Source organism: Poecilia mexicana, unplaced genomic scaffold (assembly GCF_051168715.1).
Source record: "Poecilia mexicana isolate PSO_F unplaced genomic scaffold, ASM5116871v1 scaffold_3, whole genome shotgun sequence".
NCBI lineage: Eukaryota > Metazoa > Chordata > Actinopteri > Cyprinodontiformes > Poeciliidae > Poecilia > Poecilia mexicana.
In genome coordinates, this window is record NW_028263372.1 from 4,951,627 (window position 1) to 4,970,386 (window position 18,760).

At 40.3% G+C, this 18,760-nt stretch overlaps 3 protein-coding genes across 3 annotated transcripts in view; 2 read left to right on the forward strand and 1 right to left on the reverse strand.

Moving 5' to 3' along the window:
- Positions 1-480: 480 nt before the first annotated feature.
- LOC148160137 (U2 small nuclear ribonucleoprotein A'-like) lies at positions 481-6,195 on the reverse strand. Its single transcript, XM_088004082.1, has 9 exons — positions 5,983-6,195; positions 5,482-5,629; positions 4,941-5,019; positions 3,641-3,687; positions 3,101-3,203; positions 2,946-3,025; positions 2,701-2,773; positions 1,343-1,436; positions 481-734 (listed from the first exon to the last, which is right to left on the reverse strand). Exons 1-9 carry the CDS (start codon positions 6,062-6,064, stop codon positions 580-582), a joined length of 861 nt encoding a protein of 286 aa, XP_087860208.1. The 5' UTR covers positions 6,065-6,195; the 3' UTR covers positions 481-579.
- Positions 6,196-8,897: 2,702 nt separating this feature from the next.
- On the forward strand, positions 8,898-12,723 carry LOC148160138 (selenoprotein S-like). Its single transcript, XM_088004084.1, has 6 exons — positions 8,898-9,225; positions 9,412-9,543; positions 10,270-10,376; positions 10,447-10,533; positions 10,687-10,759; positions 11,484-12,723. Exons 1-6 carry the CDS (start codon positions 9,129-9,131, stop codon positions 11,558-11,560), a joined length of 573 nt encoding a protein of 190 aa, XP_087860210.1. The 5' UTR covers positions 8,898-9,128; the 3' UTR covers positions 11,561-12,723.
- A 661-nt stretch (positions 12,724-13,384) lies between these two features.
- LOC148160139 (chondroitin sulfate synthase 1-like) overlaps positions 13,385-18,760 on the forward strand; it is a 34,301-nt gene continuing 28,925 nt past the window's right edge. The window contains exon 1 of the mRNA XM_088004083.1: positions 13,385-15,119. Within this exon, the coding sequence (XP_087860209.1) occupies positions 14,809-15,119 (311 nt within the window). The 5' untranslated portion in view covers positions 13,385-14,808. The remainder of the gene's footprint in view (positions 15,120-18,760) is intronic.

Sequence of the window (18,760 nt, forward strand, 5' to 3'; positions counted from 1 at the left end):
TTACACTGCCAAACCTTGTGACAAAGTTGATTAATGTGCACTATCTGAGTCAAATAAATTAAATGCAAAAAAATATATAAATAAGCACAATAAAAGAAAGTACTTTACTCCTGGTTCAGAATGTTGCTACTTTGTTCTGATCAATTGTGTACAAATCCATGATAGCTTATGGTGGTAATGTGAAAAAGCTCATGGGGTTTGATTACTTTCATACTCTTCTATTTTAGAAAAAAAAAGAATAAAGAAAATATATAAAAACCAAGCCCTGTGATCTATTCATCCACTGTCTGAACCAACTAGAACTCTGCACCACTAAGCTGCTCTGCTTCAGCTTCTGAACCCTCCTGTCAGGAGGCTGGACCTCAACTACCTGAAAATTTCTGATGTTGCTGAAAAGTTCAACAGAATGCAGCAAAGTTTGCAGGGGGAAAAAAAAACAAAATGAGATTTTATTTGACAAAAGAATGTAATCTCAGAGAGTACAAGAAATCTGTTTAATGAGTCAATATACAAAATAAAAACAGCACACTGCAGTGCGACACCAGAAATCTGAGAAAGAAAAAAAAAAACCTAGCAGGTTCAGGAGCCATTTTCATGTGGCTCATCCTCCATGTCTTCATCCTCTGCTTGGTCCCCGTTGTTTATGCCATCTCCGTAACCTTCCTCCATATGCGCCTCTGCACCATTATAGTCTTCTTCTTCTTCTTCTTCCTCCTCCTCCATCCCACTGGGATCTGATTCAACAAATGAAGAGATACGAGATTCTGTCTCATCATCACATGGAAGACTAACGGACTTCGTATCAAACTCGTTGGGTCTGAAAAGGATATTCAATTGTGATGGAGAAATGTGAAACTTCAGACCTTTAGTCCAGTGACAACAGAATGCAGCTCCAGATTCTATCATCGATGGATTCTGTAAACAGCTGGGTTCTTTATATTCTATCATATTTGGAATAATTGAGCAGTAAACAGAAGCCTTGATTAAAAAAAAAAAAAAAACTGAAGAAAATCTTTCCTAGCAGGTTTACTCTTCAGACTGTTAACTCCCTCTAAGACTTCAGCAGACAAAACCTCATACTGAAAAGAAAAAATTAATTCCATGTTTGAGGGAAAGAGTCCTGGAGACCAAAGCTACTAAACCAGGACAGACTTGGTTTGTTGTCTTTGGAAGCAGATTATTTGCTCAAATTGACCTTTCAGTCACTGGTTTGGTGGTTCTGAAACAGTGCTGAAGTAGTTCTCTGAGGGAACAATCCTGCCTCTTGAGAACCTCCACACATCCTACTGAGCGGGTCTGTCAGTAGAAGCACACAGGACAGCAACAGCAGGTTGGAACCCACCTTGTCTGAGATCTCGTCCTGGGATCTGTCCGGCCTGCAGCATGCCTTTCAACCTCTCCACCTCTGCCAACGACGTAGCGTTGGAGATGGCATTCTGAAACACATTTACACAACTTCAGCACCATCCAACCCTACAACTGACTGTCAGATCCTCCAGCTTCCTGCGGTGGATCCAGAGCACTGATCAGCATGTTTTGGTTTGACTCTTGGAATGCAGAGTAGGTTTGATGCAAATGATACTAAAGTCTTCATGGTTTGCAGCAGATGAAGATCAGGAATGTAATCTGAATGTTTGTTAGCAGATTTTAAAACTCTATTCTGTGAGCAATAGGCAGGCAGTGTGAAGATCTCACAACTGGACTGAAATGCTGATCCTTCAATGCTGCAATTATTGAGTCTGCTAAAACCATTTTTCAGAGTCCTGTTGGAACATGTCATCTAGTTTTGGAAATATTTTTAGGTAGTCCTATGTTGTCTTTTTCAGAAATTAGATGTAACTGTCAAGATTCAGATCCATTATCACCCCAGACTCCTGGTTCTGTCAAAGCTTTTTAAACCAACAGACAGAAGGAGGGGGCTGGTTTTAGTCGATGCTTGTTTGGCTCAAAGACTAAAACTTTGGATTAATCTTTTTTTAGCTGAAGATTTTGGCACATCCAACTGTATTAATCTGTTAGTGAACAGATTAATACCAAACTTTAATGTGCTGGTGAAAGACTAAAGTACAATTGTGTGTCATCAGCATACATGTGATACTCTGTCTTATTGTTGCATAAAATTTCAATGTCCTTGTAAATGTTGAGGAGAGGATAAGGATGGAACCTTGGGAAAATCCACAGATAATTTCATTCATGTTGAAAGGTAGCTGAGGACTATGCCAGAAATACCAACCCAAATTGCCAATGAGGACATTAAAATGTCATGATCAATTGTATCCAATCCTGCACTGGGATCAGATAAAACTACTATTGAAATGTTATTACAATCTAGGCTGGAGTCGATGCAGATTATTAACAACACAGTGAAAAGAAGCTAAAGCACAACCGGTGTTATTCTCAAATGAATCAGAACCTCATGCTGGCTGTGCAGTTGCAATATATTTTTAAAAAAGTGAACACAAACTATGACCTTGATTACAGATATGTCTGCAGCACTGAGGCCATCCAAATGGAGCCTTCTAGAGCTAGATAATGACCCAGTCATTATCTAGATTATCAATCTAGAATCTCATTACTGATAAACAATGTAGTCATTATCAGTCCTTTTATAAAAGGACAAACGGACGAAGGGGAAAAGTGGGAAAAACATCTATTTTTGTGTGACTGGAAGGGGTCAGAGATCCCACTTGACAAACTGACCTTGATGGCCTCCACATCAGCTTGAGACGGCCCCGTCCTTCTCTTCTCTGGCTGAACGACCCCAGGAGTAAACCTGAAAGGGACACAGCTCATTTAGGCAACCTTCTACTCATCTGTGAGACTGGGACAGAATCAACTGCTGTCCTCTTCGCTACATGTATTTAAATGTATAACAGTAGTTCAGATTTGCTGAAAGGAAGCAGTTCATCAGGGATCCTGAAATGTTGCTGTTGAATCAGACTCACGTTTTTGTTCGCCTGGCCATGTCCTTGGCTAGCTGAACGCCTCGTTTGCCTCGGAACATTTTTTCTGCCTCCTGCCGTTCCTGGAACAACACAGTCAGAGGAACATGTTCATCTTTATTAACATACATTGGTATTTTGGGTTTACCAGACCTTACCTTGAGCTTCACTTTCTGAAAATCGAGCACACGGATCTGTGGGATTTTGTTGATGACGTAAAGCCTGTAGTGCTTCTTGTTTGTCACAGGATTCTTCAACAAGCTGCAAGCAGAAAGGACAGAGCTGCATGTCTGGAGGTGATGGCCAAGAGGGGTCAGACACTCAGCCCCATTCACTGCAAAAACTGAAATCTTATTAAGATTAAATATCTTACTTAAGGAGATTTATGCTTGTTTTCTTTCTGACAAGATCATTTTTCTCACCAAGAGGGTTTATGTTAGAATGTTTTTCTTATTTTAAGTGTTTTTGTACTTAATTATCTCAGTAAGATATAAAAGCTTGATATTAAGAAAATATTACTTAAGAGTAAATATATGCTAGAAACTAGAATATCAATATTTACCAAGCAAACTTCAAGTCTAGAACTTATTTTATCCAAGTAAAATGTTCTTATTTCAAGCACAAAAAAGAAATCTCTCCAGATAGTTAAATCTTCAGATAGTGCTATATAGAGATGAACATGTGTGTGACAGCGTTACCTAAGGAGGGTTAACGTCTTCACCGAGGCCAGCGGATCCAAGTCTCCCTGATGGGAAAGGAGAGGAGAAGGAGAACTAAGTTCTGATAGAGATTAATATGAACAGGTTTCAACTTTACTTTAATTAGACCCCAAACTGCCCAGATGTGTGAGCAGCATCAGATCAGACTTTCAACAGGATGTACTTCTAACCAGTAAGGAGAAGGGTTAGGGCCACTGGGAATCTCAGAAAAAAGTTATTTTTAGCTGCCCTAAGTCCTCTTCCATACACCTTAACAGCTCTGAGTCTAAGCAGCCTTTCCTAACAGCTGCCTAAATGTGGCCTTTAAGGCAGGATGGAGACAAAATAAGCATTGACTTTTTAACTTGCATGGTAATGCTGGAATAAGAGAAACCAGAACAATCCAACAACGACAATGTATTGATGAGCTCAAACTGTGATGTTCCTGAATGATCTTTCAGGAACATAACAACTCAAGAGGTCAGACCTCAAGGTTCAGTAACTGATTAGAACTGGAGGACTCAGTTTAAATCAGCTGTAGTCCTGGACCACTGAGCAGCACTTTAGTTCTGGAAAAAATGAAGACATGAAATATTTCACTTTGTATGTTATGAATCTATATAATGAGTTTCATTTTCTAGAAAGACAGACAGGAAAATACTGTACTTTTTCGGGATGTTCTAATTTCCTGAGTAGAGAATCCAAAGTGATCCTTGGATCCAAGGATCTGTCCTCTGCTTCCTCCCAGCTGAACACTCTATGCTGCAAATGACCCAAACAGCAGCAACCCTTGATCCGCCAATTCAGCCTGATAAGCTGCTGATCCACTGAGGTCTCATCTGTCTGTTCTGGTGCCCCGATATCCTTTCCTAATTTTGGGAGATCTGTGATCGGCTGATACTTGCATGTGAAGCTAATCTTATCCACTGATCTCATCTTCCTCAGCAAAGGTCTAAAAATCAGCCACTGTCTTCTATTGCTTTACTGTGAGAGGTTTGACTGACAGCCCAGCACCAGGTCATGTCTGCATGTTTGCAGTTAACAATAGTGATCCCACTGTTGCTAACTCAGAAACTTTGTTGTTGTATTTAGCAACATTCAGACAAAAAAAAAGTCAGTATCAGTCAGAACTGGAACCAGCAGGTTAGGCCTTTTAAAGATCGTAATCGGTGATCGGCTAGAAAACTGCAATTGGTGCAGCCCTAGTTCTGGTCTCTCGTGTTTGCTCTGACTTTATACCCTTCATCCATGCATGCATTCCAAACAGCAGGAACTGGGGCTCCATGGTAATGTTACTCACCAGCTCTTGGATGTTGTTGTTGGTGAGCACCAGCTCTCTGAGATCTGGCAGGGACTGCTCCAGGTTCTCTCCGATCCGACTGAAGGAACAACAGCAGCATGAGAGACAACAGCCACACAAACACCTCACATGATGGAGCCCTGTCACAATAGCAACTTACACTGGACAACAAGTTGTCTCAGTAATTATTATGATGACGATAATATTGTTTTGAGACTATTTTCAAGTAATTCATAGATGATGACATAATAATGCACCCTGTCAAAAAACAGGAAACTTTAACTCTGTAAAGAACATTTATCAATGGAACTGGAAGACATTTTAACTATTCAAAATTAAAACACAACAACAATAAATAAAACCCATATGACTATATGAGATTTAGCCCCCTTTTTTTGTCTGGATTTTATTTGTGTTTGGGCTGAAAACCCTGACCACAGCCCACAGCCTCGGATCACTGGCACCACCTGTCGGGTCTCAGGCAGGATCCAGTTACTTCCAATCAGCATCTGATCATTTCGACCTGAATCTGACATCTTACCAGATTCTGTTGTTGTTCATCAGCAACGTCTTAAGTCTTTTGAGCAAAGGGAAGCCGTCCAGTTTCCTCACTTCATTATCAGAGAAATCAATGGTATCAAACTGGTCCAGAGTCGCTCCCAGGTTCTCCAGAACCGGGATCTTATAACCTTTAAAGTAAAACACAGGAAAGGTTAAAGTTAAAGTACGTGAATAATTTCTATGCAAACACACCAGGTCCTCAGCTGCTTTTTCACTTAGCATTCAGAGCCGTTTTGGAAACTCCAGAAAGTGTCCTGCTTGTAGTTTGACTCTGACTTCCTACCATGCTAGCAGTTAGCAGCCTAGCTTCTCCGGGTCAGTCAGCATAATTAAAAAGGCAGCAAGTGAAGCAGCCGTTCTGGACGCCTTGTAAAGCCTGGTACTGCAGTCCGCAGACACAGCTACTTCCTATCCTGGTGTTCTCCGACTGAATAAAAGCAACGAGGCCTGATGCCGCTGTGAGGGAGGCGCTCAGGCTTACCTCGTAGGTCCAACTCTCGGTCTCTCACCGGGTTGGTGTACTGAGCAGCCTGCTCTATAAGCTCCGCAGATAACTTCACCATGTCGACAACAGAGCCAGGCTTTAGGCGGAACAAGTTTTCTTCACCAAACTAATCAAAACGTGTCACACACTACCGCCAGAACAAAGATTTCTTCTTCGTGTGTTTATTGTCTTCTTCGGAGGTAAGTAAGTTGGGGTTGGCAAACAGTCCTAAAGCACTATTACCGCCACCTACTGGTCTGAGGTGTAGACATAACAATATAGCTGTCTTTATTCAGGGGCGGAGCTAGATGGGGTCAGTGGAGCACTGCTTAAGAAGGTGGCTGGGCTTTATCCACGGGGCTCGGCCGAGCTCAGCTCAAAGAGGAAACATGGGTCTCCTTTCCATGGGCTCTCCACTTGTAGGACGAGCCAAAAGTGTCAGGTCCCAAAGTGAGAAGCTCTGTCATCTGGGAGGGAGTTAGTGTCAGGTATCAGCTGAGGTGACCATGGCATCTTGTTAGGATGGATAGAAGAAAAACATAAATAGCATACATACATCAAAAGAAATGTGCAACTGAGTGAGTTCTTAAAAAATTAAAGAGTTTGCATTTTGCATGTGTACATAAAAACCAACTGACTAGAAAAAATGTAAAAAAAATAAATAAATAAAAAAAAGGTAAATAACATCTGTTCTCTGGAGATCTAGAGAACATAGTAGATAGTGGAAAATCACAGAAGTTCTGCTCCAGAGGTTCCTTCTTTTTTAAAGAAAATCTCACTATAGATTATAAGTAACCTTTCTCTCACATAAAACATTTTTAAAGCATATGTATTAGTTGTAGTCCTACACGTCTGTCATATTCTATGAAATCTATACTTGCAGTGTTTGTTTGGCCTGTAGGACAGCATCAGCTGGACTTATCATGTAAAACAGATTATACTATACGACTATAAGCAAACTTAACTTGAACTGAACCTGTTAAAATCTATTCCTGCACACTAGAGTTTGCACTACTGCCATCTTGAGGAGCAATTCAAAACCTACACTGTCCAATCAGTCAGATTGTGTTGAGCAGGCAGGTTCTAGGCAGAACCCTTCGGCAAGCCATTTTAACATAAATTCTGTTTTACCGCCCTTACATTCCAGATACCTCAAATTGTTTTGTGACTAGACGTTTTAGCGATTTAAGATGTCTTTAATTATATTTCGACTAGACAAAATAACTATTTGAGATATCTCTAATTACATTCTGACTAGTCGAAATGACGTCAGATTTACCATTGACTTGTATGGTGACTTCAATTCAAGATATCTAAAATGAATTACTGACTATCTGAAATACACATTTCAGATATCTACAATTAAATTATTACTAATCATAAAGTAAATTCAAGATATCTCGATTTTGGTCTTAGATGTATTTTTGGATAGGAGAAATGTAGTTTTGACTAGTAAAAACTAAGTTATAGATATCTTAAAAGCAAATAATGACTAGCCAAAACTAAATTAAAGATATCTTGAATTGTAATTTTGACTAGTCAAAATTCCTTTTCAGAAATCTCCAAATGAATTAGAGATATCTTGAATTACACAGCTTTTCTATTTAAGATATCTTAAATTGACATTCCGACTAGCCAGAATGACATTACTGATATCTTGAATTAGTATTCTGTCTACTCAAAACGTCCCTGACGTACGTAGCAATTTGAAAGTTTAATAAAACAATGAAAAATAGAGAATACGAAAAAAGATGTTTGAAAACGCGCCACTTTCATGTTGAAAATGCTTTGACAATAGCAGTTTTAGCTTTTCAAAGTTGTTCTTAAGTGCATTCGGTTCGTCGGAAATGAATAAACAGGAAAATCTTTGCAGTCTTATAGTTTATGAAGTTTTGCTATCTTCGCATTTCCAACATTGTCGACCTCTTTCTAATTGTGGCATTTACTGACAATTTTGTGCAGGAAACATAAAATTCTGCAGGCAACTGTTTGGACACCACAAAGGGGCTTCCACGTCATTCTTAATTCAGATATCTAGATCTAAAATTGTTGACTAGTCATAATTGTGTTGAAGATATCTTAAATCGTAATTATGGATATGTGTCCCGTCAAAAGACAGATCCAATGACGCTATTTGAGATATCTTGAAAGGAATTTTGACTAGTCAAGATATAATTGAAGATGTCTTGAATTATTATTCTTACTAGTCAGAATGTAAATACATATATTTTAAATTACCATTACGGATAGTCAAAATGTAGTTTTGTCTAGTCAAAATGTATTTTTAGATATCTGTAATGTAATTTCGGACAGTCAGACGAAACCGAATTTATGTTAAAACGGTTTGCCATAAGAACACAGGAACCTTCCACTTCCAGTTTGTAATTTCAGCGCAACAGCATTTGTTCCCTCTGCCAAAATAGGATTAAAAACTGTCCACTTTTTTTTTTTTTAAATCATGTTTCTCTGCTAAATCGAAACTGGTTTGTGGTATCATTTGAAGGGTTTGATAAACTTATAAAGATGAATAAAGGAAATCTACCAGGACGGGCTTTCATTGTATCTGATTCTTAGAACAATACAGAAACTAGCTATATTTGTTTTAGTATGAATTATATTAGAGGGATCTGTGAAGTTGCTAGTGGGTGTCATAAACATTGATTAAATCAAGATATATTTGTGTTTGTATCCAAAATACAAGTGTGAATCTTGTTTTGTGCATTTGTAACGATTGCTTTGTGCAGACACAAATTATCCTGTGCAGGTGTGAATCGTTCTGTGCATTTATAAATCGCGTTCCGTGCATTTGTGAATAATGAGACTGTTTTAGCTCCCAAAAAAGGTGTCTGTTTTCAATTTCAGCCAAGCGTCATCATTGAGCCTCCGCGTCAGGTGGCGGCGCCAGTACAGAAGTAACTTTCCAGATGAAGAAGAGATTGCTGCGAAGATAAACACGTCACCGTGAATGTCCTGGATTGAGAGTAGATAGTTTTTGGTTTTGTGTCAGTTAGTTGGGATTCCGCTAAGATGGAACTGATATAAGGACGTTTGCGCCGCAGCAGGAAGCTTAAATAGACTCGCTGTGTGATTTGGGCTTTTAACAACACGGTGTGTGTTTGCGTGTGTGTGTGTGGGTGGGTAAAATGGATGATGATGTGGAAATATTAGACGTCGACGATGACAACTCTCCCCGTCAGGTTCCTCTGAAGAACCAGGACCTGACTCAGCTGAGCTTCACAGGTAACTAGCAACAACATTTCCGGTCTCGGCTTCATGACGTGTAAAGTATGAAACTGGCTAAGAAGGGCTGTGTTGAGTCTTTCTACTTGAAACACACGTCAGGAAATTAGACTGTAATAAGTTGAGTGGATTGTTGTTGGGAAGCACACGGCATAGTTGAAACACTTCCTCCCTGTCCCCCGGCAGTTGGGGAGTTCCTGTCCCTGTACGGGTGGTACCTGCTGGCTGTCACCGTCACAGTGCTGCTGCTCATTCAGCATCTGAGGAAGAGGAGGACCGGCCAGAGCCGTCAGGACTCCGTCCCACACAACCTGCAAGGTCAGCATCAACGTTCAAGTGGAGCCACTTTTCTAACAGCATTTCTACTTCCAGTTTCTTAGAATTTAACAAGAAAAAAATAAAAATAATAATAATAACGGAGCGATTCTGGCTGTAAGTCACGGTGATCAACCTCAGTAATTACTATGTAATTATGTCACTAATTGCTATAATGTCATATGTCATATGTAATGCTAATTTGCTAATATTTAACACTTTAGATGGGAGTAGCTTGTCAACACATAAGCTATTTCCCCATGGATCAATAAAGTACATTGTAATTCTTAGCATTTTCACAATAAAACCCCATTTTATATTAATATTGAGAAGGACTGCAATAGATATTGGCTTACATGATATTGGCATACAATGCTAAATGAGCATACATGCTCATTTAGCATAAATGCTAAAATATAACCAAATATTCGGTTATATTTGGTTACATTTTGGTTCCATGCAGCATAAATGTTGAGGGAGGGCCAGCATGTTCTTGTTAGATGCTATCCTGATTTTGTTGAGATGGAAATGAGGAGTTTAATTTTCTTCCTGTAGCTAATGTAATTGGACCTTTAGAACTTTCAGCCAGCTGGTCATCAGTGCACAACAACGGGTGGAGGGAGGGGCTGGGGGAAATATGACATTATTGTGACTCCTTTATCTGGCATGTCAGTGAAAAATATGAAGTGAATTTGTTGCAAACATGATTTTCCTTTTTTATTCCGGAAGATGCATCTCTAGTGACAAAGAGACAGGAGGCCATGGAGGCAGCTCGGCGGAGGATGCAGGAGGAGCTGGATGCCAAAGCTGCTGCCTTTAAGGAGAAGCAGAGACAGGTGCAGTGGGGGCTACATGGTGAGCCACCTGAACCGGGGTAGACTTTTACTCATGGTTTTTTATCAACAGCAAGAAGAAGAGAAGAGAAGGCAGAAGATCGAGGAATGGGAGAGCATGAAGCAGGGGAAGAGCTCCAAAGGACACAAGCTCTCTGGGGTGAGCTGACCTTGACTTGTCTCAGGACAGAATATTAGGCCTAGGTCAGGAACCCTGGTTTCTGCTGTGAGAGAACAAGTGAGCAGTAAATGCTGGAATAGAACCAGCTGCATTCATGTTGCTGTAGTTTCACTGTGTGTGCGATTCCTGCAGAACACAGAGGAGGCGAGCGCAGCAGCAGCTGGGCTCAAACCAAAGATGGATAAGAAGCCACTGCGCTCCAACGGTAAGAACCTCACCACCTACAGCCTTCATCATCAGGCTGTGTGTGCTGCAACAGAAACACAACACGGATTATTAGGTTTAGAATATGTAAGCAAATGGTGTTTAAACGGCACTGGAACTGCCAAGGATTACATTGATGCAGTATTTTTTGTTTGTGTGTTGTGTGACCCAATTTCTTCCCAAACAGGAAGGAAAATGATCCATGCTAATAAAATTAATTAAGAAATCATAATTTAAAAGTGTGCCCCCTTTACTCAAATACCCTCAAAACAAGTTAGCTCAATTAAATGCAGTCAGAAGGCAGCTAATAGTAAACTATTACATTTAATCTCAGTATGAATCCAGATGTTCTGGTTCTCTGACCTCAGGGAACAGCCATCACCATGGAGACCAAGAAACCCCGCAGCAGGTGAGGGAGGAGGTTCTGGTTCGGTTTAAAGCTGGGTTAGGTTCTACAAAAACATCCCAAGCTTTAACGTCTAAAAGGAGCTCAAACATATTGAGTTGTGACGGTCCATCTGAACCTGGTCCAGAATCCATGCTTGAACCTGACTGAGTCGCTAGACTTTGGTGTCTAGAAGCACTAAGTGTGTAGAGACAGAGCTGCAGCTGAAGTACAGTGAATGTTGATTCTACTCAGCCTGATTGCTGGATAAAAATACACATTTCACTTCAGTATCTGTAAAATAAACTCACAATTACATTTTTTTGTCTCTGTGTTTCAGACTACAATCCCCTGATGGGACAAGGAGGCTCCTGTAGCTGGAGGCCAGGGAGGAGGGGACCCTCAGTGGGCGGATGAAGTTAAAGGGTGGAGGTGCTCTGACCGCCTCCTGACTAACCTGCACCCTGACTGCTGGGACCAAGCTGACAATGAAACAGAGCTCCTGCTTCCAGATCACTGCTTAAACATCAATACTGGTGATGTTGGTACACCCATTTAGAAAATCACACTAGAGACTGTTGAGAGACATAATCAACATGATTTCACTGCACGATCTAACAAAACTACAAATAATATTTTCGTCTTGCAGTAAAAATGTTCCAATTATTACAATTCCTTCTTCCTTTGGGTCCAAATTTTTTAACATAGTACAAAAGCTTTACAGCTGCAGTATATAACTTTTATAAAATATATTTTTACAAATTTGCTAAAACTATCACAGTGTTGTGTAGTTTGTAACAGATTATTTATGTAAAGCTTGATCTCCTTCACCTCCTCCATGAGCTGTTATTACCATCTGAAGAAATGCATCACTCCAAACAAAAGACAACCAAACAGAGTCCAGAGGAGGGTCTCAGGCTGTCAGTCATCCTTCATGTACTTGCTGCTAAATGTGCTTGTTACAGGAAAACCCTTTGTGTGTCGTCATCTGTGACCATGCTATCTAGCATGAGCATTTACAACATGCTATGCTAGCTGCAGCATAGCAGAAAGCAAGGAGAGGAAAAAGAGGGTGAGCAGCACCACACAAAATTGTGATTGACAGCACTAATATTGTTCCTGGCTCTGATTGGTTGTTTCTAGTTCACACTGGGAGATCAGAATAGGTCAATTTTTTTTTCACAGAACATCTGTCTCATATCATACTGTCATAAAGTAGTGACAGTTTCAACAAATATTAACATATTTTTTGTAAAAGTTGCATACTGCAGCTTTAATTATTTCAGAAGGAACATTATAAAAGTGCATTTTAATGGGTGTACTACACTTTTCCTTTCCTCAGTAGCTCTTTTGTTAAGATGACAGCAGATCATGGACTCAGTTCTTGGTGTCATTGGAAGCTTGACATGAAGCCGTTCCTTGAAATGGTCTCTAACCAGAAGGTCTGGCTGATCTGTCCCAGTCATTGTTGCGTATTTCTGAAAGATTTGAGGGAAAATCATAGCAGCAGTTGTATCTAGTTGATATTGTTTACATTCTGTCTGTGTGATTCTAAACAAATTAAAGTGTAAGAAACCTTGTGTCCGTTTCTCTGCCCAACTCCAGTCATTGAGCTGGGAGAGCTGGGTTTGCCCAGCAGGTAAACTGTTCATTTTTATCTTAACTAACATGGGGAATTGTATTTATTTTGAATGCTGATGTTAAGGTTGTGTGTTTTTATTCCATTTCTGTTTTAGAATGGCCCAGTCAGTCATATATAAAAAAATGCATAGCTTTCCCCCTGCATCTTGGCGGCGTGACCAATTTGGTAAAGTACAGCATCCCCCAAAAGATCAGATGCTTTTGAACCATTTCTAATAATATTTCAGACCACTCAAGGTCACCTCACAAAAACAAAGATATTGAAAATAAACATAAGACAATTTAGAGTAAAATGATGTGGGAAAAAAAAGTGAAAATGCTTCTTTGAACAGTCACATTTTCGTGAGGGTAAGTCAGCATACTACTGAGGCCTAATCCACAGAATGAAGGAATCCTGTGGAACCAGGCCAAGGTGACACTGTTATTTAGGCACATCATGTACAAGTTGTACAAAGGAAACACTTCCGATTCATGTAAAGGAATGTACCTTTTCATGTATCCACTTAGGTCTTCTCAGCAAAATCTGGACAGATCTGCTAGATGTTTGTAAATGACCAATTCAGTTTTGCTTCAAATATTGGTGTTATTACTGCTGCCATGCCTAAATAGAAACACTGTCTACCAACCATTGTTGGCAGTGGCACAAATCTTGTGCTTTTAACAGAGTTCTTAATTTCAGGTTTCTTGGTCATAATTCATCCTGTTTTTAGATTTTGTTCAAAGTGACCAGGCACATACTTTTTATTACGAAGAACTTTATTGACTTTATATAGAACAAAAACACTGTCTTTTTTTTGCCCCAAACTTCTTTTGAGTCACATCAGCACAGGTGAAACTCTTTCTAACCAGAAGACCTATTATGATGAAACCGAGGCAAATGTGCTAGAAGTGTTGGTCTGTTTCACATTATAAATATAAAATATGGTTAAAATTTAATATTGAGGTTTGGAGCTGTGGCCCCAAATTTTAACCACATTTAAAACTTGTGGTGAGTTTTTAAGAAGCAGAAGGAAAATCAGAAGCAGGAATGGGTCACAGTCAGGATTTGATGCAAATGTTAGTTTCCACAAAGAGCTGTAGAAGTTAAGAACTTTTCAAACAAAGTTAAATAATGAAAAACATCTGAAATATTTTTATTCTCTGTTATCATTGAGACATGGACTATTATCTAAAAATAGAGAAGATGCGAAACAAGATTGTTTCAGTTCCCTCAATGCAAAACCAAAGCGCGATTCACATTAATTTAGCCGCTAGGTGGCGCACGAGATAAGCTGTGCTACTCCTTATTCTTTTTAGTTTTATGTCCCGACTTAAACGACAAAGTAAAAATAAAAATAGATATATCTGTTTTAACCTAAGAAACATTTTGATAAAAGGGTTGGCACTAAATATTAAAGCGGTAGTTTACAGTCGCAGCTGGAACCCGCAGCAGCACATTAACCACAGATTTAAGCAACCCTGTGGGGTTCTGCTCACATTTTAATAATCATCGACACAGTTAAAACCCTACATTAGATGTACTGCACATAACTCCGGTGGTTAAGAAAGGATTTCCGGTAAAACGTGGTACGCTGCGTCGGAACATTTCTACGGAAACGCACTTGGGTCAAACCAGTGTTAAACCCTTCGAGATCAGCGATCTGGATTGTCAGACATTCCAGCTACCGTGCTGGGGACAAACCTGACAGGATCCTCGCTGCAATGCAAGCCGCTACCTTCGTCGCTCGGCGGTGATTCCCCTGCGGTGGACGGTGGAGGACTGCTGGCTGGTCGGGGCGGGCAGCGGCAGGGCTCGGAGCTTCAGGTAGCGGCTTCGAGGAGTCTGCTGCGATGCTACGTGGGCATCTGGAAGAAAAGCGCTTTTCTGCTCCTAGACTGTGTGTGTGAGCCACTGGAACCTCACCGAGCCGTTTTTAGCTGCCGTCTTTTACTGCCTGGGTTTTATTTCCTAGACATTTTTCTTCGAGAACCGCTGTTTTAGAACCAGACAGCATTTTCCGACGAGCTGGTTAAGTTTTGGGGGAATGGCAGGTCGAAGCCGAAGAGCATGGTTTAGTGTTCTGCTGGGACTGGTGGTCGGCTTCACGCTGGCTTCGAGGCTCATCTTACCCAAGGCGACAGAGCTGAAAAGAGCCGGGCAGAAGCGCAAAGCCAACCCCGCCGCCTGCGGGCTCCACGGGGGGCTCAGGAACGAACGCGGAGGAGTCCTGTGGGCACCGCAGGCGGACGGCTCCCCCACGACGGTAAAGCCGGATTCCAGCTCCAAGAGTTTTCTATTCGTGGGTGTGATGACGGCTCAGAAATACCTGAACAGCCGGGCCGTGGCAGCACACAGGTACGGAGAGGGCTGATGAGCCAGCACTATGGATGGCTGACAGGCTTAAACAGAGGATGAGGATGACACAGATGGTGGTCATCCTTATTCTTAAGCTTACATGAATATTTCAACTTTTTCCAAACAGGAGCGACCCTAGATTGTAGGGACCCCAAACGATTAGACTTATCGTTTAGACACCAGAATGGTGTCTCCACCCTTCTGGTTGGAGACACCATTTGAAGCACCATCTTATTTGCTGTACTTTAGTTATTTAGTTTGGTCATTTGTCATAAAAAAAGAATAAATCCAAGCATTGAAATCAAACTCAAAAGTTGTTAAACCAGCAATTTTTCAACAGAATCTAAACACAAAATAAAGAAAATAACAATTATTATTCATAATTTGTAGAGCAGTGGTCTCACACTCCAGTCCCACAGGGTCGGTGTCTGGATCTCTGTCTGCTTCAGCACACCTGGCTCCAATATCAGCTCATTAGCAGAGCTCTGTAGCACCTGACTGCGTGCTGGTGAGGCAGTTTCACCATTTAATTCCAGTGTGTTGGACAAGAGACACTTCTAAAAGTTGTATTCTGGGGCTCCAGCAAAGCAGTTTGAGACCATTCAACTGGTCTAGAGTCTCCATCTGACAGCAAGGTTCATGACTGCTAAGACACTGACTCCTCCTGTCTGGAGTTGGACGTTCAAATATGTAGTCCAAAATAGATACTCATATATCTTGATTTTAGCCAAATTAAATAAGAACTCTGAATTTTGCTTTAATCAATTCTGTACTGTTACTCTTAATATGGAACACTTTCTGTTGCTTAATCGGTCATCCAAGAAGCTACTAATCCTGAAGTCTTCCAGCTGATTTCATGAGTTGTTACTGGAACACAATGCTCTGTTTTCTTAATCATTTTTATTCCCCTTTTCACATAATGTAAATTAGATGGGATTGTTTTGTATTTGTTAACTCAAACTCCTGATTCTATGTAACATATTAAACTACAGGCGTTTCGACACAATGTGCAGAAGGAACTTACATTTCTGATGACTTCATGTCATATTGCAACATGAACTCAACAGCATTTTTGCTATTGCATAATTTGCATATGGTTTCTGGTGCAATTTCAACTCTCAGTTGGCAGCATGTGTTTACTGGTTTGTACTAGAATAAAGCAGCTGATAAACTCCACAGCATCACTGTAGAAAAGAATGTGAAGGACTGGATGATCTCAGCTCACAGAGTTCTCAGCAACATCTTCAAAAGCAAGTGGCGATTTTAATTGCTAAAAACTAGTTTTATTGTCGAGATGAAATATTTAGCTTTTTGAAACAAAGGTGCACAGATGGCTGAACAGAGGAGGGGATGATTAAATAAGATGGGTAATAATAAAATGGACCCACCATTTGCAGGCTTGGAGGACATTTCAAATCATTCAAGGGTTATTAATAATGTTTGGTTAAAGGTCCACTATTATGCTTCCACTGGAATAGATCAGTGGATTGTACCTCACGATTATGTAAGTGAGCTGCTGCTGGTCACGCCCTCCCAACGCAGCGTTTACATTATTGCCTCAGACCCAAAAGCTCAATAATTCAGCACAAAAAACTTTTTTCCCGCAATTACAATCTGTTTTATGTATATATTTTTGCGAGGTTAGAGGACAAGCACTTCTCTCAACATCTGAAAAACAATGTTAGCTTATGCTAACTGACAAATAATGTTCATGCCGAACAACAATACAAAACACATAATTATGTACTTCGATCACCATCATTTCCAGATTTGTGTTGAACAGTCCAAGTCTTTTGGTAAATCCTGCCTGTTCTGTTGGTAGTTTTGTTAGGACTCCTGCTAGGTAACAAATTGTGATAACGGTTTAGAGGTTTTTGAAACCGGCTGTTTTGCAAACACCAGCAGGACATTTACTTATTCCCATCAATGGGGTGTTTATTTTATTTCATTTTTCCTGCTCTTGGACTGTTTCTAGAAGCAGGAGATACCAAAATGGAAGCACAGAAAAATGCAAAATGTGATTTTTGCATAATAGTGGCCCTTTAAGGCCTTAACTGATTTTCCAATGTCTTCTTGCACAAAATAAGGCCCAGAACACATCCACTAACTCTCTCTACCAGCTCACATGCTGGGCTCCATTTAAACTCAAATGTTGGAATTTCTAAGATCTGAGTTGGAAATTCTTCTTGAAAATGGGATGATACTAATAGAAAGGCTGGAAGTTGACAAGAAAGCAACAATGAGGTCAGGTCAGTAACTAAATTATATTAAATAATTCTGTTGATTTATCTGGTGATCAATCAGTTAATCAGATAAAAATTGGCACATTCTGTAGCTTTTTCATTTAACCACTTACATGGTTATAAATACATTAAAAGATGAAAATAGACAAATTTAGATCATTTTTTAAATAAAGTAAAGCTTTAATTTCCTAAAAAGCAGAAACAGCATTCCTTTAGTGAACACCTGATCATTTGTAGCAAAGGAAGCATCTTCAGCTAAAAACATCCTTCTAACATCAACATCAGGCCTTGCTAGTGGACTGAACATCGGCATAGTGTGGCTGATCTGTTGAGTGTTTTTTCGATTAACAGATTAATAATTGGATAGTAAAGTGTGTGTGTGTTTGTTTTTTTTAGCAGAATATGAACCAGGAGAAGCTGAAACTGCAACTTGAGGTGTTCTGTTCTGGGTGAAACATATTTTTCAACTTAAATACAAAAAGTATATATGTTGTACAGTTTTGGTTTGCTCTGAGCGTGCTGTTCTTTTAGCAAACAGCCCTTTATTGAGTCTGTGTGCACCAGTTAATGATTAATCAATTTACTTAATACTAAATTAGTTGATGATTATTTCAATAACTGACTCATTGAGGTTAATAGTTTCAGCCCTACTCAGATCCACAGATACAGCTTTTACTTGAACTTCTAATGGTTTGTAGTGTGTGTAATGAAACACATCTGTTATGACCTCGTTTATATGTTTATGTGTGTTTATTAGAAGTGAACTGAATTCCCACTGGGCTGCACAGTGGCGCAGTTGGTAGAGCTGTTGCCTTGCAGCAAGAAGGTTCTGGGTTCAATTCCCAGCCCTGGTCTTTCTGCATGAAGTTTGCATGTTCTCCTGTGCATGTGTGGGTTTTCTCCGGGTACTCCGGTTTCCTCCCACAGTCCAAAAATATGACTGTTAGGTTAATTGGTCTGTCTATATTGTCCTTAGGTGTGTGCGCATGGTTGTTTGTCCTGTCTGCCTCTGTGTTGCCCTGCGACAGACTGGCGACCTGCCCAGGGTGTACCCTGCCTCTCGCCTGGAACGTTAGCTGGAGATGGGCACCAGCAACCCTCCCGACCCCACCAAGGGACAAGGGTGTAAAGAAAATGGATGGATGGATGAATTCCTACTCATTGTTCAGTTTGCATGTTTAATGCTGTGAGGTTATCATTTCTGGGGTCAGTGGACCATGGAAGCCCTCATTGGTAAAATGTGTATGAGGATGAGTCTTCTTTCTTTTTCTCCTTTGTGTTGTTGGCGCCACCTTCTGGTGGGAGTTTGATCTCTGCCATTCAGGTGGATTTGAGTTTTCTGTGCTACAGAGTCAGCAGAACTAGACTGATCCACTGTTGTGGACAAACCAGAGTTGT